At 40.2% G+C, this 25927-nt stretch overlaps 1 protein-coding gene across 1 annotated transcript; it reads right to left on the reverse strand.

Annotated features, from left to right (window-relative positions):
* Positions 1 to 366: 366 nt before the first annotated feature.
* On the reverse strand, positions 367 to 24517 carry ppp1r21 (protein phosphatase 1, regulatory subunit 21). The gene is made up of 22 exons (XM_034681977.1): positions 23871 to 24517; positions 21489 to 21557; positions 19915 to 20061; positions 19672 to 19773; positions 19405 to 19569; positions 19243 to 19301; positions 17443 to 17537; positions 17120 to 17172; positions 16759 to 16908; positions 16520 to 16621; positions 16337 to 16425; positions 16102 to 16238; positions 11445 to 11537; positions 10769 to 10896; positions 9968 to 10117; positions 9696 to 9788; positions 7773 to 8030; positions 7362 to 7397; positions 5498 to 5614; positions 4712 to 4810; positions 4499 to 4627; positions 367 to 2227 (listed from the first exon to the last, which is right to left on the reverse strand). Exons 1-22 carry the CDS (start codon positions 23928 to 23930, stop codon positions 2198 to 2200), a joined length of 2361 nt encoding a protein of 786 aa, XP_034537868.1. The 5' UTR covers positions 23931 to 24517; the 3' UTR covers positions 367 to 2197.
* Positions 24518 to 25927: the final 1410 nt, after the last annotated feature.

The following is a 25927-nucleotide window of genomic DNA, read 5'->3' on the forward strand; positions in this document are numbered from 1 at the left end:
ATCTTATAGTGGAGACTTTATCGCTTGTACATCAAGAGCTTGCCTGCTGTAACTGTAAACATAGCGTTTATGTTGTACGAGCAGCAGATCCACGTATAATCTTTATTACTACATATAATTTTACACAGGGAGGGACTCATGCTCTGGAGAAATACACGTCTAAACAGTCTTTTCATTCTGTTTATGTTTAAGAAAGAGCTTCAAACTCACTCCTGGCATCATTTACCGAACATTAAAAGTGTACAATTAATCATGTATCTCTGCAGTTCATGTTTCCATCATCAGTTCTTTCATCTATTGAGAACAGAACGTTTCTTTGTGGTTTTTTGAGTTGAGTTTAAAAAAAATGTTTCTCCTTTTTCAGTGTTGCAGGTCAAAATGCACAAAATGAGGATATCACCTTTATTGTTGTGACCTCTGAAGAAGCGTACCCAGAGTACATGAAAGCATCATGAATTCATTTATAATGACACAACATGTTTTTCCTTCTAAAACAAAGTGACGACATCAAACAGTAATCTCTCAGCGCTCATATGTCCGATTCACTGGTGTGGCCTCATTCCCCAGTGGTCGGGGTGTGTTTGACTGTTTCTCATTTTTTAAATTACAGGCAATTGAATCTCCCCCCGTCCTTTCCAGCTCCCAGAAATGCAGCACGAAAAGTGAGGTCAGACGAGTTTGAGGATCATTACCCGGTGAATCTGAACACATGGTGCGTTTAATGTTCAACAAGCTTCTTTTTTTTTTATTCCACATATGTATATGTGCTTCTGAACAGGTTACATTGTGAGAATACAAGTGTTATTCATCTTTTTTTGATCAGTTTTCAGGGTCATTGGCAAATCTTTGAGGTCAAAGGTTTGCTGGCAGGTGTAGACTGACACACACAGAGAGAGGTTTGAATGGACTGCTGCTTCAAACTACTGGGCTTTTCTGTCATTTTTCCTCATGTCACAACAAGCCAACGAGGTTCTTTTATTACTGTAAACTCTCACTGCACTCTTCTATGACTCCTGAACTAGGTTGTCTAAGCCCCCGGTTACAGGATGAGGTGACCCCTCAGGTGACACAATGATGTAGCCTTAATGGAAACAAACACTTAAAAAAAACAGTTGAAAATCCTGATTTTCAAATTTAGTGGAAAATAAAGATCTAACCTCTGAATAAATGCCTTTTTGTGTGTATTTACAATTACTTTGAGAGATGATACAGTACAAGTATATCATGATTTCAAATGAGTGTATATTCACATTAACCCTTTTTGCCCATACTTACAACATGGATTTAGAGACCGTTTGTGCCACATCCACACTAACTTTGGTGATAAAAACAACTACTGTTTGAGTAACTTCACAGAGACAGACTGACACCAATTTACGAGCTCCAACTTGTCCATCCTGCCCTTTTTAGTCCAGGTAGACACAGTTAATCAGTGCTTCAAGGCAGACATGTTTCTTATCCTGCACTCCCAAAGGACTTCCCAAAATGAGGAATGAATTCAAGTGTCTTTGTTGTTTGTTCTTTCAGGTTTTAAAGCCCTTCTTGACAGAAGCTTATGATAATCGCAGGTGCTGTAAGGGGGGCATGAGAGGCCCTCGGATCTGCTCGCACAAATGATCTCTCATAATTAAAAAAAAGCTCTAAGTGTAAAACAAAACTCACATGTTGTGTATGGTGCTACAGTCACACAAAAAAGAACACACACTCTGCGCACGCTCACCTGCACCGACAGATAAGCAGTAACAATGCACAGTTTCGTTTTCTCTCAAAATGCACGTTAAGCAGGAAAACTAAGCACACTCATAAACAGGGTTTGGTCTTCAAGTCTTGACTTCGGTGAGCATTTATCAACTGGTTCAGCTTCCTTCCCTCTGTCCCTTTTTTGGGTGAAAGCTGTTTCCCCTCCCACTCTGCGTTGGCCACAAAAGGTCAAGCAGCAGCCTCCGGTGTTTTATAGCAAATCATGTCATGTTGTAACTGGTGCTGTGACGAGGGAAAATGGGAAAAAGAAGCAGTCAAACATGTTCAAGAACTCCATTCAGTTCATTTGGAGCTCCACAGCCTGACAGAGGAGGAATCTGAGGCTCGTGTAGCCGGGATTGTTGGTACCAGGATTCTGCAGGAGGCTCCACAGACCGGATCTGCTCTGAAGGTGCCCTTTGTGAAGCCAAACGGAGCCAGAGTGTAGAGAGCAGCGCTAACGTCCTTTGTTCTTTTTAGCATTTCCCTGAAGGAAAGAAAAACATGTATTATTTCAATTCTGCTTGAAGGCTTCATACTGTGTTGCATTCAAGGGCAGTCAAGTTGTTAACATTTTGGATCGCATTCTGTTGAAGATCTAAAACATGCCGAGGCTAGTCTTTGGCCTTTAAGAGAAAATCACCACCTTAAGTTCACAAACATGTTCTCTCCTGCAGCTTCTGCACACTCAGCTGTCTGTGCATACAAGCAGGAACACGCACGTTCAAATCAGGCCTCTCAATTTCTGTGGCCTCAAACTAACGACTTCTTCAGATGGCTCCAGCAGGTGCTTTTCCCATCAAGCCCGGCAGCAAACCACAACACCACCACTGACCTCCCAAGACCACCTCATAACTGACAGAGAGTTTACAACGTCACATTTCACTGCTGAAACCTGAAGTGATCCTTCACACTCTTTGAAGCCACGGGATTCTTAACAATGCTCTTTAGTGGTCAAATTTGAGATCGTTTTACAGAGGCCTGAAAGAATGGGACAGCTGAGAACAACCCTGAGGGGGAGCAGGGTTTCAAAAAGGATCATTTCTTGATGAGATCTTTAGGATGAATAATTGGTATCTATTCAGTTCTCTGGAAGAGAGGGTTTGAGATCAGCCCTGCAGCCTGTTGAACAAAACAAAGCTTCCCCTGCAACAGGTGAGATCATCTCACATTACAACACTGATATGAACAGTGTTAGCTTTATTGGTATATTTGAGGTGTAGTAGGCTGAAAGCTAAAACTCCTCCAGGTTAAATAGCTTCCTGACAGTTTGATGGATTTTCACACATCAAACACTTTCAGAAAAAGTAGCTTTTCTGAGAAGCCGTCAACTGAGGATGTGATTCATGTAATTTTTGCAGTTTTGTTGAAACCAAAATTTCAAAATCCCCGTTTTTTAAATGAACAAAACACACACTGATCATTAAAGGAACTAGAGATCCTTTGGAGAGAGACTGATTTTGTGGAGGAGGCGTGGCCTGATGCAGCAGAGCCAATAGGGAAACTCTTTTTACCCATCAGTCTACAAGAACAGAGAATGAACCTTTTATCGGTTACAGCTACACCAGAGTCCCACATTATGTTCTCTGTATTTCCCTCCTGTGTCAGGTGAAAACAAGGTCCTGTGTTACATCCACTGTAATTTACATTACTGTATGATATACACTACCAGTCAAAAGTTTGGACACACCTTCTCATTCAATGTTTTTTAGTTATTTAAATTATTTTCAACATTGTAGATTAATACTGAAGACATCAAAACTATGACATAATCTGGTTTTGCCATAATCTGGATTACAACAGTAGTCAAACAGGGCTATCCATTGTGTACTAACCCTACCTCTGAACAACACAACTGATGGTCTCAAACACATTAAGAAGGGAAGTCATTCTACAAATGAACTCTTGACAAGGCTCATGTTCATTAGAAACCATTCCAGGAGACCACTTCATGAAGCAGACTGAGAGAATACCAAGAGTGTGCAAAGCTGTCATGAAGGAAAAAGGGGGCTACTTTATAGAATCTAAAATATAAAACATATTCTGCTTTGTTTAACACTTTTTTTGTTAATTAAATAATTCCTTATATGTTCTTTCATAGTTTTGATGCCTTCAGTATTAATCTACAGTGTTTCAAAATATTAAAATAAATACAAACCCTTGAATGAGAAGGTGTTTCCAAACTTCTGACTGGTAGTGTACATGTTTTTTTTAGGGATCACTTCAACTTTTGATGAAGAGATGTAAAAGGATCCTGTTTCATTCTGATAAATGTCTGTAGTGAAACAATATTTCTGACTCATGTTCAGCCAACACTTCTGACTCAGCGCCCATTAACCACAGATCTTTTTTATTCCAACAGATCAAGCCCAGACCTCCAACTGTTCAAATAGCCTTTTTTAAGTCTTGTGTGCTTGAGCTCAGTGCTGCACCATTCCTGAACGACCTCTCAAATATCACAGCAGACCTGGGCATGTGAGGGCTCACTGCTCTATGGCCTTGTCCCACTCCTCTGACTCTATGAGGGCCTGCTTTAACCTCAGAGGTGTTTCACTGCTCTGCATCAGTCATGCACTCTGATATGAGTAATGCATCCTCGATATCTGTCTCTACATGCCATGCTGTTTTATTGAATATCTCTCTGAGAGTTCTTCGGTTGGTATCTGTCCCTGCTGTTATGTTTTACAGTACATTTTGAATTTTGAAAATTGAATAAAAACTCAAAAAAGAAAAATGAAAATCTTGATATGTTGTGTACCTTGCTGCCCAGCTTGAGAGTGTCGATTTCCTCTCTCTGTTTGCTCAAAGTCTCGTTCATACTGCACAGGTGGTCGCTCATCATGCTGAGCTGGTCTTCATAGCTCCTCTTTGTTGTGGCCAACTCATCCTACAACACAGTTACACCATTAACACCTTCTGAGTTGGAAAAAAGGCTTAGGCATTAACATGGAAAAGGTTTTGGGTGATTTACCTGCAAGCGTGAGATGTTCTGATTCGCCTGTTTGACCTCCTCGCTCAGAGTCTCCCTTGATTTCTCTGCAATGGCTAATCTCTTGGCCAAAGCTCGACACTAAGAGAGAAGGAAAGGAAAGTAATCAATCATGTATCATGGAAGAGCTAATGTGGGACTAGATTTTTGTAAAAGCTGCGATAAAGGCGGATATTTCTTGGAGTAATGGCTGTTTTTGAAAACATCACTAAAGGTAAATACACAGTTTAAAAAAAGTGACACTTTAATACCCAAGACACTGACTCCAGATCAGGTGCATCCCTGTTGCTACAATGGAAAACAAGGATGACTGACACGCCAGTTAGTCACACTGCGCCTGGATGTCACTTTAACAAGAATCTACTTTCAGATCAAGCCTCAGAGTAATACTAAAAATATGAGGTGTCAGTTTCTCCAGAAAGAAGCAAACCCTCAGGAATAATGAGAAGAATGGAACCTTTTCTAATGGAGGAGAAGTATAAACAAAGAAACAAGGTTAACTCCTGGTTCAGTTTCTGCGCTCTTTGTTCTCAAACAAATTAAAGGAGCAGATAAAAATAGCCGTGGAATGATTAAAGAAAGAAACACGAGCGAGAGCAGGGCGAGTGACTTCTTTGCACTAAACTGGCACTAAGTGGAAGTTGTAAGAGTTTTAATATCTTTCCACAGATGACATGTGTTGTAAGAAAAGGATGCTCGCTTTGAGAAGGTCAGCTCTTTGCTCTCAGCAGCCCGTAACTGAGATAAACACTCAAGTGAGGGCTTCACCTCGGAGTGAAAGTGCACCGCTTTGCTGTCTGAAATCTGGAGCTGGGTGGTGAGCTCTCCGACTCTCGCCATGTAGTGAGTCTTTATCAGCTGCTCCCTGGACTCCTCGTCTCCCACCTGCAGCACAGACACAACATCAAGAAACATGACTGTTACGTAGACTCTTCAAATTAAAACACCTCTCAGAAAAACATGTAGATTTCGCTCTTTGTCTGTGACTGTAAATCATACTGAAACAAGCTTGTATCTTTTGTGATCTAGTGCAGGGGTTCCCAAACTTTTCAGCCCACGACCCTCAAAATATTGGCGCCAAAGTCTTGCGACCCTCACTGTCCCTCAAAGTGATTTAATGTGGCTTCATTTAGCTGGTCTGCAGAAAATCAGCCTACCTATATGAGCATGTGGCTGTGTTTGCTGTGCTGTTATGAATTAACCTGCTGCTACTGATGCTTTTGATAATTCACTGTTCACTAACCCTAAACTTAGGAGTCATCTGGGAACAAATAAAGGCAGAAAACTCATTACATTTTCTATTTTCAAGGTTTTATTTAAAGTTTAGCTACTATTTTTGTTGATATTTTTTTACTATAATGGGTAGAATGTATTATTTTTAGATAATTAAAATAAAACAAATTTGGGAAGACATCTCACAACCCCTATTTGTGTCTCGCAACCCACAAGGGGGAACCCCTGATCTAGTGTAACGTACCAGGGCATAAAATGAACTTTTTACCTTATCTGCCATTGGCTAGTGACCTCTGAAAATTTACCAACCAAAATTATTTTTCACCAGCCAAATAAAAAAATCATGCCTTACTTGATTTAAAATAATTACCATATGTTTTTATTATGAAAATCCAACTTAAGCATCACTTAAAGAATAGAGTTAAGTACAGATACAATTAGATTGTTGCTATTTTATTAGGTCCATCATCATGTATTAGAAATATTAAATATTAAAATTTTAGAATATGTGCCACCACATCTTCCTCGAAATGCTCTTCCCGCATGGCTTCTTCAAGCAAAGGGAATGAATAGAACTCCAGTAGCTGATGTCATGCCGGTCATGCAAGGGTTAAGATAGCCTGACAGTCGGCAGAAGTGGGGGGAGAGTATGAAAACAAAACCTCACATGCAATCCAAAATCGGAAATGAAGGAAGGGGGATGAAGGAATTTGTGATGAAAATGCTTATACTCTTTGTATATTGAGTACTTCTATATTTCTCTTAAAAATTATTCAACATATAAGCAGATATGGCAACCTTTCATTGTACATCTGCTTGAGCAGCTGTGAGATTGTAGTACTGTAGCTCACTTCTTAAATTCTACCATAGAATTTAATTATTAGTTACACACAAATTTTGTGTTGTTAATTTACTGATACTTATAATTTTGCTCTGTTTTTGTTTAAGTCCACTCTTTATCTCCCTTCACACTCATACTTGTCTCATGGTCAACTTTTGACAATATGGGAGAGGGACCTTGACAAAATAACAACCAAAAAAGTATAAATGTGTATATTTGTATGTATATGTATTATTATATGATTATTATTATTGTTGTTTAATTGCTTTATTTTACTTATTTACATTTTATTTATTTTTTTATTTTAACTTTCTCTTTGTGTGTTTGCTTTTCTTTAGGGGGGGAAGTTGACTGCCCAGTGTTATGTCTCTATTTGTGTATTTTTACACGCAATGTTGTTGTTTTTTGTATTGTAATTGTGAAAAAGCCAATATACAAAGTTAAAAAAAATTATTTTAAATTTAAAAAAAATTATTCAACATACTCCTGGGCGGAAAAAAGTGTACATTTTCACATGGGAACCGAACATGATGATTCATTTAGTGTGTGAAAACTTACGTGCTCAATTGAAGGTGTTGTGCACAACATGCCAACCTGGCGACACCAAGACAAAAAGAAACATGTCAGAAAATAAATCACAGATCAGATGTTTTAAATCCACTTCAAGCACAGACGAAGGCTTTGACACATTTAGACAAGCTAGCCCTTTACGAGATAACAGCAACAGAGGCTAACACACACAAGAGGAACAAATAGTAGTGGAACATAATGACGTGCATAAACAGTTTCCCTCCACTTTGCTATGTCAGCACATTTGAGGTCTAAGTTTTGGAAAGTACAAACTTCATGTGGGAGAGACAAAAAAAAAAATCCCCTCTGTGAAAGCAAATCAGACATGAGTGCCACAGGCAGAGAATTTCCTCTGCAAGTGAAACCTAACACATACAGCAGCCAAAGTGGAGACTGTACCAGGCTGGTGCAGAGCGTAGTCTCTCTCCCTGCAGCTCTCTGCTCCGTCTCTTCTTCCTCATGGCTCTCTGTGAGCATGCTGGCTGCTGCAGCTGTTCGTGAGTTTGGACTTCCCCCCAGAGCGGCTGCGAGTTGCGCTTCCAGGTCTGCAATGCGCTGGTTCTCCTTTTCCAACCGCACCTTCCCCAGCTGGGCCTCCAGGAGCCAGTGCTCCTTCTCCTGCTCCAGCCGAGCGATCTTCTCCTGGCTCTGATGCACCTGCATCGGGCCGACGGGGGGGAGAGGAGAGGAGAGGAGAGGAGAGGGCAGTGAGTGTGTGGGAAGAGGGTTGAGTAGATGTTGGAATAAGTGAAAGAAATTTAAATAAGTGGGGGAAAAAATAAAAGGGAAAAAAATGATTCATTGGCCAATTTAAAAGATGGAAGTGATTCTGCTGTCCTGATGGCTTTTGGTTTTTCTTTCCAAATCCTGGAGGCTCTAAAACGAGGCCCCGCAAGCCAGATAAACTTTACACTTATATATTCATTTTATGACTTTGTGCTGGAAAAACCAAACCTAGAGCAGATGTGACAAATTGAAGAAAGTTTATATGGACATAAGAACACATTTACAAAATAACCAAGGAGAACACACACTTAAAACTTGCAGACTCACTGGCAAAGTTTCTCCTTCACACCCTGTCCCTAAAGAGCCACTGGAGTGAGATTTCACAGCTGTGGAGCTGAGAGATGTGGAGATCTTTCTCATGAATTCATTTACTCTCATGTCCAACCTTCTCTATCCGACGATTTCCACTTCATTCAAATGATACACAGAGACCGCAAAAACCACAACAGACATGTGGAACTACTTCTGACTTCTATCTATGTTACTGTAAGACTGCATTTAGGGCAAACACACCCGGCTGGCACACTGACTCACTCATGGTTACAGTTTCCACATGACAGAGTGTCTGGTTGTAGCCTTTGGCCAGAAGTGACCTCTTTAAAAAATGATAAGTACAGGATTTTTATAGTCCATTCTTAACTGAAAGAATCAGATTGTCATGTCATTGTCTCTCCTCTCTCATCATGGGCAACGTGAGACCTCTGGCTAATAAGATGGACGAGCTAACAGGACTAGCCAGGAGTCAGACAGAGTTTCAGGACTGTAGCATGTTGTGCTTTTTTTTTCTGGCAGTTTGTTGAAGTTGTGACCTCTTTTGGCCAGTTATTGACTGTTTTTCACGATGAAATCACCAACTTTAACTTTTACTGGCATTACTGCTGTCCGGCGACCCCCACTTTGTTTTTGTTTTTACTCATGCTCAGCTGGTTGGAGCTGAAGCTGGCCAGCTTGTCGGCTGAACTGCTGGATATTCCTGCAGATCTCTGGAGATTTAGGACGCATAGAGGCAGAGGAGGCATAGAGCTACGAGGGAGGAGAGCTGGTATAAGAAGACGAAGGTTTATGGAGAGGAGATAGAAGCCGTGTCTCTCCTCTCTCATCATGGGCAACGTGAGACCTCTGGCTAATACTAAGATGGACGAGCTAACAGGACCAGCCAGGAGTCAGACGGAGTTTCAGGAATGTAGCATGTTGTGCTTTACAGAAACATGGCTGCATCAGGGTAATCCTGACCACAACGTCTCCATTGACGGCTTCCAGACTGTCCGGGCAGACCGGGATAGCACTGAGAGTGCTGTGGGCCTCCGACCATATTATCTGCACAGGGAGATCTCACTTGTCATACTGGTAGCTGTTTACATCCCCCCTCTGCCAACCCGACTACGGCGTCCAACGTTCTCAACGCTGCCATAGCCAGACTCCAGACAGACCACCAGAGTGCCCTCTTCCTGATCTCCAGGAACTTCAACCATGTATTTATTAGCAACTGTAACCTGGGATAAATAAAGTATTTCTGATTCTGATTCTGATGCGTACCTGCTGGGTGAGACCTTCTCTGCTCTCGGTGGAGCTGGTGAGTACTCTGCGGTTTGACAGAGCGTCTCTGTACGGGACCGACTGAGGCCGAGGCTGAGTGAAGACATAAAACAAGACGTTTAGTGGAGCACATGGATTCAGAAAAACACGTTTCAGGCTTTCTTTTAAACAATGTTTGAAGACCTGATTTAAAAGAAGTGATTCTAATTCTTTGGCTCTGACTAACAGGAGCCTGGATCTTGGGAAATCAAGGGTTTTAAGTGTTTACTAACCTTTTTGGTAGCCTGCATGTAGGCAGCTGCTCTCTTTTTGTTGGCAAGCATGCTCTCCGCCTGCAAAGGGTTAAGTGCTACTGTGCTGCCTCTTGGACTATACCCTGGTGACGTGAAGAAGTCCAAATTGTTGCTGAAGAAAGTGGCAATCTGCAACAAAACACTGACGTTATGTCTCATTTCATTCAGACAAAATAAAGAAAGAGCACTCCACGTTCCTTAGATACAGACACAACAGAATTATTAGCGTCTCATGCACGAGCAAATTCAGAAAGTCAGCATTCTGTCCGGCTTCAAATGGAGCAGTGTTTTTACAGAAGAGTGATGATCACACCACCAAGTGTCGAGGATGATAAATGTCTCAGATACTGAGTTTTCAGCCTGCAGAGATGATCACTCTCAAAAAGCAGCTTGCTCCAGACGCTTGGTGCCAGGGTGTTACTCAAACTGCAGCCCACCGAACTGTGCCTCCCATCGGCAGACACATCTCAGCCAACGCTTCACTTCATTCAGAAAGATAAATGATTTTCCCCCTCTTCCTCTGAGTGGGGGAGCAGCTGTGAAAACTGTGATTTGGACAGTATCTTTGAACATTTAAGCGCTGCCCACCTGAGTCCTGCCGCTCTGTGATGTCACATTAGGGAGAAATTACCGATGTGATCCAGTTGCGACGGAAAAAACTGATTGCTACTCACAATTAGGCTTATAAGAATCACAGCGAACACAAAAAAACGCTTGCTGCTTGAGCGAATGTAATGAGAAGTAAGACTCTGGCTGAGGCCTGCCCCCTGTTGGTCGTACCTTGCCGGTGCTGCTGGTGAGACAGCCCAGAGATCCCAGCAGGCACTCTGTGGTGGTGCACAGCTTCTGGGTGACGGTGGGGAGCTCCTGCTCTAAGCTGGCCTTCTGGTTGTAGTGCTTTGACATCTCTGAACACAAACAGGAGAATAGAATGACATTTCAATCCTCTGCAGGCTTTGAGTCTCTTTCGCTGCGTCAACAGCTAGATGTGACATTTTCTATCCTCCGCTGAGCCTGCAGACGCTCCCTCACTGATTGCTGTGTAAATGACGTGTAACACATGCTGTACTTTCATTTTTGTAAACTGCAGGTCTTTAAGAGCGCATTTGACCACAATGATTGTCGACACAAGAGCTGAGACAAACGGACAAAGGTAATCAAAGGTAATCATAAACTCATTCCCCTCTCCTAAGTGTGCCAGCTGTATCAAAGTGACTCCTCTCTGCCAGGGAGCACTAAATTACACTCCCATTTGGCGCCGCAGCGAGACGGATGCTGCTCCGGAAGCCTCTGGATATTTACTCTTCATAAACTGGGTTGGTGGGTATTGTTGTAAAAACAGAGAGTCTATGAATGGCATCATCAGCTCTGTGATTACGTGAGAGGAATCAATGTGCTGTGTCGCGCTGGTTGTGAATGGCTGCGGGTCAAAAAGCGGCTCGCTGGCACTGCTCACCTTTAATGGCATCGTGAAGACTGTGCAGGCAGGCGGCCAGCTGGGTGAAGACAGCTGAGGTGCTGCTCTGTGGCAGGGCGTCCTGTCGAACACCTGAGACACACATTTGTAAAACGAGCATGTCGTATCACTTCACAGCATCCTTGTTTTTCACACATGAGGAAACAACTTCACAATACTATGAAAGGAAACACATTTTACTGTATAACTCAATGAATGACAAACACTCTTAAATCTTTATGTCATCTAAAAACTGAGCTGCAATCTACACATGAGTGCAACCCATTCACCAGTGTTAAGTGCAGAGAAGCTAACAGGATAATGAAAACAGATGGAGCTACAAGGAGCTACACAGCGGCGTAGAAACTTCACATTGCTGAACATTTTCCCCAGAAACAGGTTGAGTCTAATAAACCTCAGCAAGTTATATTCTGGATTTTATTGTGAATTCAAATTTAATTTATCAAATATAAAATTAGCTGGGGAGAATTTCTAGATAGAAAGATATTAAATATCCTCTCTGTGATTTTTTTTTTTTCAGGGCCAGACAAGATATTCTTTTATGATTTCACATTGAAATGCTATATATTTTTTTAAATTCAGCTTGTACGACAGGGGATTTAAAGGTGACATATCATGCAAAATGGACTTTTTGATGGTTCTCTACCTGAAATATGTTTCCCTGGCATGTCTACAAACCCCCCGAGAATGAAAAAAATCCATTCTGCCCCTGTTCTGATTTCTACACCTTTCTGTAAATGTGTGTGAAACGAGCCGTTTCAGACTTCAGTGTTTTTGTTACGTAACAACAATATCCGGTCTGTCACGGAGTGAGAGCTCGGAGCTTGTTCAGCCCATAGACTGTATAAAATAATACTGAATCACCCCTCCGTTTTTCATTACCTGCACACGTGTGGTAACAAGGAGCTTAGGAGGGAGGCATGCTAGTTGTAGGCTGTCTTAATAAACACAAAGGTCGGTTTTACTCCCCACGTCTGCAGATTTGAAGATCTAGTGGATGATTTTTATTTATCATGGATAAGTGCTAGCGCTAGTTAGCATAGCCACATAGCTACATGTTCGTAGCTGTGTACCAAGACACACGTCGACATACTGATAAATAAAACAACAAGAAACACTAAATCTGTGACCAATCCTTCAGAAAGGTCCTGCTGCAGGCGCCTCTCTGTCAGGATCAGATTCTGGATCAGATTCAGAGGGTTGAAGTAACGTGATCTCTGAGCAGCCGTGTACATTCAGCCAACATGTAAACATTAGATCAACGTGCTGGACAGCCGAGGCACATCCACTTCCTGAGGGGGCGTGGTCAGAGAGAAAACAGAGTGTTCTGAGGAGGACTGAAGAAGAGGGCTTTTCAGGCATGCCAAAACCTGATTTCAAAGTGTTTTTTTGAGCATAAACTTTAAAGACATGTTTTGGGGACCTCTTAGACCAATATATATTGATGAAAAAAGCGTGATATGTCACCTTTAAAGTGAGGTAAATGAAGTCAAACATATCATACCATCACATTTTGCTGCTTCATGCCAAATGAAAACCAGAGTGTATAAATAATGGACGTAGTATCCTTGAGGTCACCCATCTGTTCCTGAGCACTGTTTTGAAGCCAATTGTCGGCGGCAGCCATATTGGAAATGCTGAACTCAACCATAAAGAGGCAGAGTTTGAGTACAGTGTGTGCTGATAGAGAAATTATATACGTAGACCCAAGCCGTTTTTTGAACCAGGCTGTAAACATGTTTATTTCTGCTGCAAAGATCGTCTTTTTTGAATTGGTGTGTATGTGGTTTCCAGTGTTTCTGCAGTCAGCCTCAAGCGGATTCTCAATGAATTGCAGTTTATAACACTTCCGCATGGGCTTCATATTTTGAGACCGGAGGTTACCCCTTGATGAAAACTTGATTTTCTATTAATTTAATAAGTTATTCTGAAAATTTCATCTGATAGAATCTTTATGAGCAAACACAGAAACTGATTACTCTGCAGGCACAGTTTGTATATCACCTGTCTGCAAACATTCCTGTGTCACTGCTACTGTGACAGGGAGTGTTCTTAAAACAGAGACATGAGTTGAGTGTCCCATAGTAGCTTTGAATGTGTCCCTGATACCAGCAGCTTCCTGTTCTTGGGCTTAATATCAGTCTCAAACTTGTGTTTTAAGATGGACAGTGATTTTAAATTGGATCGTCAAATTAGCTCTGTAGTGAAGTCCAGCTTTTTTCAGCTTAGGCAGCTGGCAAAGGTGAAGCCTTTTCTTGCACAGCAGCACTTTGAGACAGTAATCCATGCTTTTATTACTTCTCGGCTGGATTACTGTAACGCACTTTATATTGGAGTTAGTCAGTCCTCCCTCGCACGTCTCCAGTTGGTGCAAAATGCAGCTGCCCGCCTCTTAACTGGAGTACGCAAGAGGGAGCACATTACTCCGACCCTGGCCTCCCTCCACTGGCTACCTGTGCACTTCAGAGTCCATTTTAAGATTCTGTTATTTGTATTTGAATCTTTAAATGGTCTGGCCCCGCCTTACCTCTCTGAGCTCCTTCACCCCTACGCTCCTGCTCGGTGCCTCAGGTCAGCTGATCTGCTGCTCCTGGAGGTACCGAGGGCAAAACGGAAGCTGAGAGGGGATAGAGCTTTTTCTGTTGCTGCTCCAAAATTATGGAATGAGCTTCCCCTCCACATTAGACAAGCCTCCTCACTGTCCATTTTTAAAACACATCTTAAAACCCATTTTTATTCCTTGGCTTTCAACCCAGCATGAGACTCTGCTCCTGTTTTAGTGTTTTATGGCTTGTTTTTATTTATTATTTTATCGTTTTTATTGTTTTATTATCCTGTGTTTTAATTGTTTTTATGCCTGCGTTGTTTGTCTATTTATGTACAGCACTTTGTTCCGGCTGTGGTCCTTTTAAAGTGCTTTATAAATAAAGTTGAGTTGAGTTGAGTTGAGTTAAAGCTGGGGTTGGTAATCAGATTTAGATACACTTCTTGTCATACTGGTTAAAATGATCTTTATGTCCTGATGGCAATCAATACATGATGTGTTCCTAAAAAAAGAGTGAAAAAAAACTGCTATCTACAGCCGGAGTAAACCTGGGAAAACACCAACCAATCACCGTTTTTTGGCTCCCCAAATTTTAAACCAATCAAATCCCGTCCAGCCGTTCTGCCCTCCTCCTGCGCGTACATTTCCCCGGCGTGCACTCCTCCGAGTCCCCGTCTCCTGCCTCTACTTCCCCTGACTCTATTTACTGCCCCTCTCGCTCGTCCTCGGGCCTGTCCCCTCTGACCTGATGAGGTGCTTTGCTCAGGACTGTAGTCCGGATCAGAGTCTAAAAAGCTCTCACCAACAAGCAGAATAATTAATGACGTTCAGTAAGTCCTACAGAAAATATATATTTATTGTAGCGTCCGTCCGGACGCTGTAGGGATGACGAGCCGATTCGTGAACACGTTGAGTTTTAATAACCGGTCACTGTCGGCCGTGATCACGCCAACCAACAAAACAACAATCAATGTTTGAATGAATGAAGAACTTCTCCTCTTGTCTCTCTTCTCTTCCACTCGCACTCTCTACACCTCTCCTGATGCCTTCACTGACCGTCAACACTGTAGGAATTAAGAACATCTACACTGAACACGTGTAACAAACAGTAGATCTGTTACAGTTTTATATGTGTTATAACTTTTCTCCTGATATCGTGTCACCGGTACAACTGGATAATGCTAGCATGATAGTTGTGACTACTAACAGCAGCCATGTTTGTTTGTGTTTTTAACTTTCACTATGATAATGTTTTGGTGAGGACCGGTTTTGAATCAGTCACGATCATATGGTCGAGAATCAGCGGCGCTCATGCATGTGAGCGGGGGGGGGCGTCGTTTTGGAGGAGCTCCGAGGGAGGAGGGGAGGGGTTAGACGGAGTCATGAGGAAAAGCTACATTCAAATTCATGCTAGTTTTCCGAGACTACTAACCCTAGCTTTAATATAAAGGCTACATGATACTGGTTACAAGTTATATTGCATATTTTTTTATTTCTGCACTATATATTGCAATTAAACAATATTATTGTACATTGTCTAACATTAATATTATGTTAGTGTTTAAAATAATTTGTTTAGTGATCCAAATCAATCAATTCATTTTCTCTTTTGAACAAACCCCTCTTTCTTCTAACACACTTAGTTCAACATTAACAGCAACTCTGACACTAGTGAGAGGAGAGAGAACAGCTGGAGGGACATCTGAAGAAAAGTAATGTTTCATAATAATCTTAAACTTTTGGTAGACAACTAACAGATGCATCTACGAGGCAGCAAGATGTACAGTTCGACAGAGTGTGAGTTGTGTGTGTATGGCAGCATGCAGAATAATTTTAGTTGCTGTACTTGCAGCATATGTACGATGTAGGCAGCACAAGACTGTGCCAGCATATAGATAAACCTGTTTGATGTTTGAAAAGTAGTGGAGAAACAAACTGCATGAGAAAAATATGTGATATAAATCACAAAAAAGGACTGCATAGTCAGTTTTTTGGATCGTACAGCCCTGATTTACAGTATATGTTGAGAAGTGTCTATGAAACAACCAATCTGTGTGACAGGTGGTGTGTATTTCTGCCATGTTAACTTACTAGGTAAGGCCAAAAGGTTAATGTAGCTCTGCAGCTTCTCAAACATAGACGTCACTCTCTTCATGTCACTCTGCAGCTCGTGGTTCTTCGCAGTGAGGGCGGGAGTACAAAGAGGTGCTTCACACTCTTCTTCCAGGCTGAGAGGAGAGGAGACGATAGACATCAATACATCCACTCTATTTATCTTATCTGTCACACACACACGCACAAGCGCACACACACGCACAGCACTGACCTTTTCAGCTGGTAGGGGAGAATCTTTTGCAGGAAGTGTGTGTATGTAGTGAAGTTATCAGCAAAGCTCTTCAGTTTGACCACAGTCTCCTTCAGTTCATAAAAATGAATCAAATAAAGAGTCAATATAAGAGGTTTACAAAAAACATGCTGACACAATGTACCTGTAGAAAAACACACTCACCAGGACTGTGACAGTGTCCTCTGTGATGCTTTGGTGTAACTGCAGGAAGCTGTCCTCCAGGGGGCGCACATAGGCTGCATTTTCATGTAGATACTGTGAAAACTACATGAACAGAGGGAATTGTACTGAATGAAAGACATCACAGGAGTGAAACTGCTGCCAATGTGTTCAACGATTCATGTTATTGTACATCTGTTACATGATATGATGTCTGTATTTGTTGTTTAGGGTTGATGTACCTTCTGGTTCAGAGGGGAGATGGGTTCAATAGAAGAATCCAGAGGGTAAATGTGAACTCTCTGTTCTGTGTAAGAGTGGAAGTTCAACAGAGCAGCAACCAGGTCCTGAATAAAGCCCAGAGCCTGACCTGCCACGTCCCGAGCTTTAAGCTGAGACCACAGACAAAACACAAACTCAGTGTGTTAGGAACATCATCAATTAAAAACAATGTGGGTAAACAAGTCTGTGATAACAACAAGGGGATACTCGTTATTATCTCTGATTAAATATAGAGTAAAAATAACAACTCTCTTCTCTATGGATCGATGACTTTCATGAGTGAATATAAAAATCATTATAAATGTCGTGTTTTTCACTCACCTGGTGCCTCCGGTTGTGTGGCGGCACATTCAGGCTGTTGTAGTCACTAAATTCTGCAGAGAGAGAGAGAGAGAGGAAGAGGGAGAGAGAGAGAGAGAGAAGATCAGAGCAGAACCTCAGCCTCTGACTCTACAAACAGCTTAAATGGTTTAACCTCCTGCCTCCTTGGGTGCAAAATTACAGTCTAAGTGTTGCGTTACACTATTTACTCCGGGGCAAAATGTTGTTATGGTGTCAGTGACAGAGACAGGGCTGTGCTCAAACAGATGTCTCCTCTGTAGCGGATCGTTTTTTGTCCTCGTGGCCCGGCGCCAGATACTCACTGGTGTCATTGAAGGGCACTTTCTCCTGGATAACACTGCTGCTCTGTTTCACCTGTCTGTTCAGATCGGACTGGCACCGCCTCAGCTGCTGCTGACTGCAGAGAGAAGCCAAAAAGAAGAAGAAGAGGATTATGGATGATGTTAGAATTTCTTTGTTCAATTTATTTGAAAATCACAACTACAGTAAGAAAAACAGACAAACATATAAATCGTCTATCTAAATTGAGTCACTATGAATAAAGACAAATAACTGCACACCTTCTGATGGTGCGTTAAAAAACAATTAGACACCACCACTGCTGTGATTTAAGTAAAGAGACTACAGAGCAGCCACACAGCCATCAGAGCGGCTTTAAGTGATGACTGTTAAGTTTCAATCTGCAGAAGATCTTACGCTCAATCCTGGAAGTCTCTACCTGATCACTTGAAACTCATTGCAAACTTCACCAGGTTCAAGAGAGTCATGAAATCCTGGTTAACTCAGCAAACATGTACACTACCAGTCAAAAGTTTGGAAACACCTTCTCATTCAAGGGTTTGTATTTATTTTAATTATTTTAAACACTGTCAATTAATACTGAAGACATCAAAACTATGAAAGAACATATATGGAATTATTTAATTTTTAAAGAAGTGTTAAACAAAGCAGAATATGTTTTATATTTTAGATTCTGTAAAGTAGCCCCTTTTTTTCCTTCATGACAGCTTTGCACACTCTTGGTATTCTCTCAGTCTGCTTCATGAAGTGGTCTCCTGGAATGGTTTCTAATTAACATGAGCCTTGTCAAGAGTTCATTTGTAGAATGACTTGACTTCTTAATGTGTTTGAGACCATCAGTTGTGTTGTTCAGAGGTAGAGTTAGTAAACAGTGGATAGCCCTATTTGACTACTGTTGTAATCCAGATTATGACAAAACCAGGTTATTTCATAGTTTTGATGTCTTCAGTATTAATCTACAATGTTGAAAATAAATAAAATAAGTGAAAGCCAGCACAGTACACTGGCTATCCTTAGCATACCTTTTATTTTAACTTACCGTCTTAATATTTCCTTCTCTCAAAAGCCTTCTAGGGCGGGTGTTACAAATTAGCATTCACTAAAGATACTTGCATTGGATGGCTGTTCTCAGTTTGTCCATGTATACTGTATCTGTCACTAACAAATAAACTATAAACAAAATAAACAAAAATGTAAATACATTATATACCAATGATTAAGCTCATAATTGTCAACCTGGAACTTAATCAAACTGTCTCACTGGATGCTCTTGAGTTGATTTGGAATAACTTAGAGGCAGACATGTCTGGCTGTAGATTTCATGCCTTATCAATTTATGATTTGAGTCCATTTATTTCTTTAAAAGTTATATTTCTGGGCTTTTTGCCTTTATTTGATAGGACAGCTAAAGAGAGACAGGAAATGTGGGGAGTAGAGAGCGGGGGAAGACATGCAGGAAATGGTTGCGGCCGGGAGACAAACCAGCGACCTCTGCAATAAGAACTCTAGCCTCTGTATGTGAGGCGCTTAGACCGCTAGGCCACAAGCACCCCAGATTTGAGTCAATTTTGACAAGTGTTTGCAGGTTTCACTTGTTATTTCATGTCCAGGTGGTAATTAGCAAACAACCTGGCTGATTCGGATGCAGCCTGAGGCCACCAGGAACACTTGAAGGTCTTCTAGCTCCCTGAATTAAGCATCTCATGCCTTTACCTGTATTCTGGTCACACACTTCACTTTTGTCTGAACACAACATGACATCACTACAGTGGATTTAATCTGTGTGAAAAAATAACATTTACCACTCTTCTGTTCTCATTCTGCACTCCTTTGCTTCCCTCTCCAGAGTCTGTGCTTTAACCTATCAGAAAGGAAGGACACATTTTAATATAAGTATTAATCCGGAAGTTATCAACGTGCTTCACCCCTCTTCTCCTCCTGCTGCTGCTGCTGTAGATCCTCACCTCTAAACGTGCTTTGTCACTCTGCAGCCGCTCGATCGTTTCCATGTACTTCGTGGTGAGTCCGTCCACCACGGCCTGGTGCTGATCCGTGTCTTTTTCCAGCACCCCTAGTCGTGCCTTCAGATCAGCCTCCTGCCTCTTGTGCAGCTCATCTGCTTCGTAAAACTACAATGAAAACAGCAGAAAACAGAAGCGTCACATGCACAGCCACGATACAATCTACGTAGAACCATGACAGTTTAATGGAGACACAACGTGGCCTCTTACTTGGATATGAAGTCGCTCATTTTCTTCAATCTTTTTCTGCAGATCTTCATTAAACACACTCTGTGTCTGCAGGCCGTGCTGTGAGGGGGAGTCTCCTTTACTCTAGAGGAGGCAGAGACACAATATGAGCTGCTTGGTGTGACTTTTAAGCTCTACAAATACTGTTTGATCAAAGCTGATGTTCTGATGTTGTAACAGACATTTTCCCTCCAAACAACAGTGCAGCCCCTCCCCTGTGATCACCTTCCCCTTTTTGCCCTTGGCTTCACTCGTGGCGAGCTCCTCCTGCAGCAGCTCCACCCTCTTGGCCAGCTGTTGGTTCCTGAAGCTGAGACTGTCCATCTCCTGCTCCTGCTTCCTCAGGCTCTGGTCCCTCTGCTTCAGCTGCTCCTGAGGACGAGGAACATGAGAAATCTGTTAGGCCTGATAATCCTGTGCATCAATTCACGTACACACAGAACTCAAATGAGTAGCTCGTAATTATTATGATCAGTCTGTGCTCTGATGCAGAACTTACTTTGATTAAAGGGAAAACAGGCATTATGCACGTAAAGCATTGAACTAGTCAGATCAGGTTACATGGATTTTCTGATAAGTGATCACATTTTGCGGCCTAAAAATGACTGAAGGTGAACAAAACACAAACTTTACTTTATCTTATTTGTCATATCTTAAAAGTAAATTATTCTGGGGAAATAATGCACTGTTAAAAAAAAAGGTAAAATCCTCACATTTGTGTACGTGTATATACGTGTAATAATTAATTTGTTTGCTTTTTGTATTATTGTTGTTATTGTGGTTGTTATAGTTATAATCATTGTTGTAATTATAATAATAATAATGATAGTTATTATTGTTATTATCATTAAGTTTTTGTTTGATTGTTTAGATTTTCATTATCTTTGTATTTTTTTTTATTCATATATTAATTTATTTAGATTTTCTTGTTATTATTTAAGGATTTTATTGTCTTATTGTAACGGTTATATGACCATTGTTTATTACAAGTATTCAACACAAATGTCAAGTTATGTCAAAAAAAGTTCTAATAAACTTTTATTAATTTTATGACCATTGTTTTAATATCATTATTTATTTATCTTATTTTTCTTCTATCTTATTTTTTTATTTTATTTAATTTTTCTGGTATTTATTTAATTGATTGATTATTTATTTTTTTTTTTAAGTATTTCACATCACTTTCCTCTATCTTGTTTTAGCCTTGTATCATTTTATCTGTTGCTGTTGTTTTCTGTCTCTGTTCTTTTTTTTTTATTCAAAAAAATATTTTGAATTTTCTCATAGACAGATACAATACAAACAGATAAATGCATACACAAAAAAAGAGACATTTTGGAGGCAGCAACAATGTGAAATGTGCACTTTACATTAAGATAAACTACCCCTGAAAATAAAAAATATTGGATATAGAAGAAGAAAGAAAATAATAATAATAATAATAATAATAAAAAACAAAAACAAACAAAAAAACATGTAGGCAATGTCATGTTAGGTGCATGGAGTCCTCTCTCTGTACTTTTGTGAAGCACTTTGGGCTGCATGCTTGAATGTATGAAAGGTACTATATAAATAAAAATGAGTTGAGTTAAACAAAGTTCATAAAAAAAGGTAAAATGCAATGCAAAGAGGTTAAAATCCAGATTAATATAAATCATGACGTAGCAAACATAGTGAGGGAATCTGAATATTCCCACTTCTAATCATCGAGAATTCTGAGAACATCAAAGTTGAAGATCATTCACCAAGTGTGTACGATGAGTTATTTATTACTGGTCTTTGTTTTTATTTCACTTTACCTTCAGTGAAGCAGAGTTTGCTTGTTCATCCACGACTCCCTTTTTCAGCACCTGGTTCTGTGCACGGAGCTGAGAAAACACACAAAACACAAATGCAACATTAACTTTTATTGACTTCCAAGAATGACAGCAGTTCTATAAAATAATACGAGTTATGTATGTGGCGTTCTAAGCTTAATCTAGACATTTTATGAGCTTGTGAGTGGTCGCTGGTTTCTCAATCTGTTCTGCACAAAATGAAGACTCATCAAAAATATTTCTAACTGAATGACCGGTGGCCTTTAACCACAGGACAGTGTGTGTGTGTGACAGTTGCATAGTCAGCACTTCCTGAGTAGGATATGTTGTTTGGCTAACTAAGAGATCAGAGTTGAACAGGAAGCTGTGTGCCCTCCCCGTGCTGTCAGCTGACCAAAAAACAAAGGGCGCTCACAGCCCACAGGAGAGAGCACAGGGAGACTGGATTCACTGTCTCTGGTTAACAAATCACACTTTGAACTTCAGCTGTATACTTCCCCTTATAGGCCAGATTTAATCTCCTACACACAATACAGTCAGACAATAAAACAATGATTAAACTGAATCCTTTAAGATATCAATATAATGTTAGGGTACTATTCTGTTTATTTGGTATACCTAGATTAATCTCTGTTGATTCAACATCAGGGTAATGTAGAAGGCTTTAGTTAAGTGTCGATCACTGGTCCTGTGTTACACTTACAGACGTTTCTAAATCTCCCACTCTCTTTAAACACATCAATATTTAGACTAAATAGAAGTTATTAAGCAACAGGAAAGGCTGCCTTAATGCAGATGGGATCAAGGACAGTGTTGTAGTTAGGCTGACTTCATTAAAGTTCATTTGAAGTCTCTAATAGACCGTTTGGAAAGTATTGACTCATGCAGCCACAAGCATTTCCTGTGCATCACATCATCAGCGTCATGTCGGTGATACTCTTCCAGCATTGTTCCCGGCTGCTTGAGGTCTGTTACGAGCTTGCTTTTTGTGAGTTGGACCAAAGTGTGCAGTATACAGAGGTGTACATTAAGACCTATGTAGAGACATGTGGACTCAGACTTGACAAATGTTTCAGGATCAACTCATGTACAGGCTTTTAGCTGATCTTCACAGAACTTGTAATGCTTTTATGGATCATGCAACCACTGCAATTTGTGTGCTGCCTATTGGTTTTATCTGTCTTTTCTGTATGTCTTGTCTTTGTAAAGCACTTTGTGACTTTTGTCTATAAATAAAGTTTACTTACCTACAGAGACCCACTGACACACACACCCTCTCTGCCTGTAAATCATGTTTATTCTTAATACTTAGATACACTCTGTTTTGTAGATTGAGATATAACCACTGCATCAGGTGCATGCATGCTCTGTACAGATCCATTTACAGTCTGTAAAACATGATGAGGCAGTTTGGCAACACAAGTGGAGTGTTATTGATCTGCATATTGAATGCTTCCTCTCCTAGATGCCTTTAGTTATTTATTAAAATCATATCTGATGAGTATGATGACATAATAACTCATAATACCACCACTCTTTGCTTGTTTCAGAAGCTGTTGTTAGCATGAGAGCTACTGACACATGTAGCTGAAGTTTGCCAGTCAACAGGATCACAACTGGAGTCCAGGGCTGGAATCTTATGAGAATCGATCACCAATCAATCTGATGCTACTAGTTTGAAAACAGTGTTTAAAGCGTACTAGCTTGTCTTATGAGTGGGACACAGTGTCACTTCTTCCTGATTCCTTATCTATGGAACTCTCTGCCTCTGGACATCAGAACAGCGAGCTTCTGGGTGTTTTTAAAAGTAAATTTAGGACTTATCTTTTTAATCTAGCTTTTAATTTGGAGTCATTTATTTTCAGCCCTGGACTGCATTATTATTTGTATTATTATTTTAATCATCATTACTTTAATCATTGCTTTAACATTTATTTATCTTATTTAATTATTTATTTATTTATTGTATTCATCTGATCTTGTTAACACTACCTTATTTTTAACTTTTCTTTCCACTCTTACTTATTTTACTAATTTTACTGTACTGACTTTATTTTTAAATATTTTATTTATAATAATGTCTTTTATAATTGTACCATTGCTGTTGTTTTCTGTCTCTCTGTTATTCTGTGAAACACTTTGAGCTGCATGTTTTTATGTATGAAAGAAGCTTTATAAATAAAGTTGAGTTGAGTTCTCAGGAGTATTATTGTAGTTCAATTAACCAGATACAGTGATGTAGCAGCACATGACTGTCTCCCTATCCATCGATCACTGTAGAATCACTGCATCCTGACATTACTGCACATGTCAACAACAGACAAGGACTACCTACTGTATGAAATGGGTGAACATGTGTGTTACCTTGGAGTACTCCTGTGCCAGTTTGCTGTATTTGGTCTGCAGGTCTGTGACGTTAGCCATGGTGCTGGACTCGATGTCCTGTTGTTACCTCTTGATGTTGTTGAACAGTGTTGTCACAGTTAGCTTAAAGACACAGGCTGTCTGCCTACAGTCCAATGTGTTGACGGTGCTAACACAGGTTAGCTAGCTCCCTGTTAAAACTACTTAATCCGTTACTTTGAATGAGCTAGCATACATTCTGACAGTCGACTGATAATGAGTCCAACACAAAGACCTGCTGGATGGTCATCTGACTGTCTGTGTTTTCACAAAGCCGGATGTTATTCTGACATGACAGCAGCGCCTTTTTAACTAACAGCTCTACACAGTGACAGCTAGCTGATTACAAGCTAACAGGCTAACTGCAGAGCAAAACAAATCCAGAGGAACACACAGAGGAACACACAGAGGAACTCATGCAGCAGCTCATGTTACCGGACAGCAGCCCTGCAGCAGCCGAGTTACCCGCTGCGTCCACAAATCGTCTTATAGAGTGATTATAAGGAGAGCTAAACTGAGCTACAGCAGTGACAATCCATTCATGAAGAAACAGAAACATTCAGTTTCAGAGCCGCAGAATCCTCCTCGACTGATGCTGCGTTCAGGGTCTGTCGGGAGATTTGAAATATGAGTTACAGAGTGAGTGAAGACACGTGAACGCTCCATCAAGACTCAACAACACAGACATTTGACAAACTTTCTTTCCAACTTTATTCAGAATTATCACACAACATACTTATTATATACACAGAGCTGGCCCTAACCGACTTAGTGCCATAGGCAAGATTTCAACCGGTGCCCCTTGTAGTGTAACCAACTCCACCAACTATCACATCACATTATGCACTTAAAGAAAACTGACATCCAGCTTTATATTTGACATGTTTTCTTTGTTTTAATATAATAATAATTAATTATTAATTAAATAATAATACAATTTCAAAATTCATAATGTAACAGTAGTAGAATTTATTCAGTCATTATATAGCCTAACACAATCCTTTTCACAGTGCAGACACTTCAAACAAGCAACAGTAATGTATAAAGTGATGACTGAAAAGGCAGAAGCAAAATGCTTATTTAAGCCTAGCCTACATTTTCTATCTAATTAAGCTAACAGCTTCTAAAGTGTTAAGAAAAACAACAAAATCAGGTAAATCATGAATACTTATAGACTTCAAAAAACTGATTGGCTTACCATTATTTTTAAAAAGCTTTTAAATGTTTACTGGCATCATTCCCGAATTTGACATCGAGCATAAGAAACATTAAAATGCATGATAAACAAATAAAAGATAAAACCTTAAAATAATGATGATCATTAAAAACAGACAACAATTAAAAAAGTAATGTTAAAACCATTGAAAAGTTATGTTAACACAAAGTCAGTTGAAACAGGTACAATCAGAGGTTAAAAAGTTTAAAACTAATGATTCAAAATCACTAAAAGAAAGAAAAAGCCAAAAGCAGTTTTTCCCAGCTCTGAATTAACTCTGGGAACCTGGAGAGTGAGCCAATTAGTAGATCTGGTGTGTTGTGCTCCAGAGGAAACTAGAATACCTGATAAGATATCAGAGGCAAATAGTTGTTACTAGAATTAATAAATAATCTATAAATATGTATCTAATGAAAGTTGTAGGTACTTTCAAATAGGCCTATTTTACGTCTGTGTCTGCAGTATTTAGAGAGTTTTAAAAATAGATTTAGAAATGTAGTACTTTGTTTTTGGTGATAGAAATAATGTAACATATTCTTGGCTGTTAGGAGTGGCGGTGTACTACCATAGACTATATAAAATAGTGTACTACCCTTAAAGTATTTTCCTCCTCAAAGGCGAGGGGAAAAAATAACAGAATATATAATATAGGGTTGAAACTGTCATGTACTTTAATTTACCCTGAAATAAAAATAAAGCCTGACACAGTTTAGCTGTGGTGTTCATGTTCCCTGATATAACTTCACGCCTACGGACACGAATGGAACGACTTCCCAATTCAGAAAAAGGGACTATTCGAGGA

The sequence above is a fragment of the Notolabrus celidotus genome, chromosome 4 (genome assembly GCF_009762535.1).
Source record: "Notolabrus celidotus isolate fNotCel1 chromosome 4, fNotCel1.pri, whole genome shotgun sequence".
Classification (NCBI taxonomy): Eukaryota; Metazoa; Chordata; class Actinopteri; order Labriformes; family Labridae; genus Notolabrus; species Notolabrus celidotus.

What these genes read in the sequence shown, in the direction of transcription:
- ppp1r21 (XM_034681977.1), bottom strand. Translation starts at nt 23,930, where the DNA reads ATGGCTAACGTCACAGACCTGCAGACCAAATACAGCAAACTGGCACAG. An exon ending in ACATGCAGGCTACCAAAAAG is followed by an intron (nt 9,789 to 9,967) that starts GTTAGTAAACAC and finishes GTCTTCACTCAG; the next exon opens with CCTCGGCCTCAGTCGGTCCC. An exon ending in CGGTGCACTTTCACTCCGAG is followed by an intron (nt 4,811 to 5,497) that starts GTGAAGCCCTCA and finishes CTTCTCTCTTAG; the next exon opens with TGTCGAGCTTTGGCCAAGAG.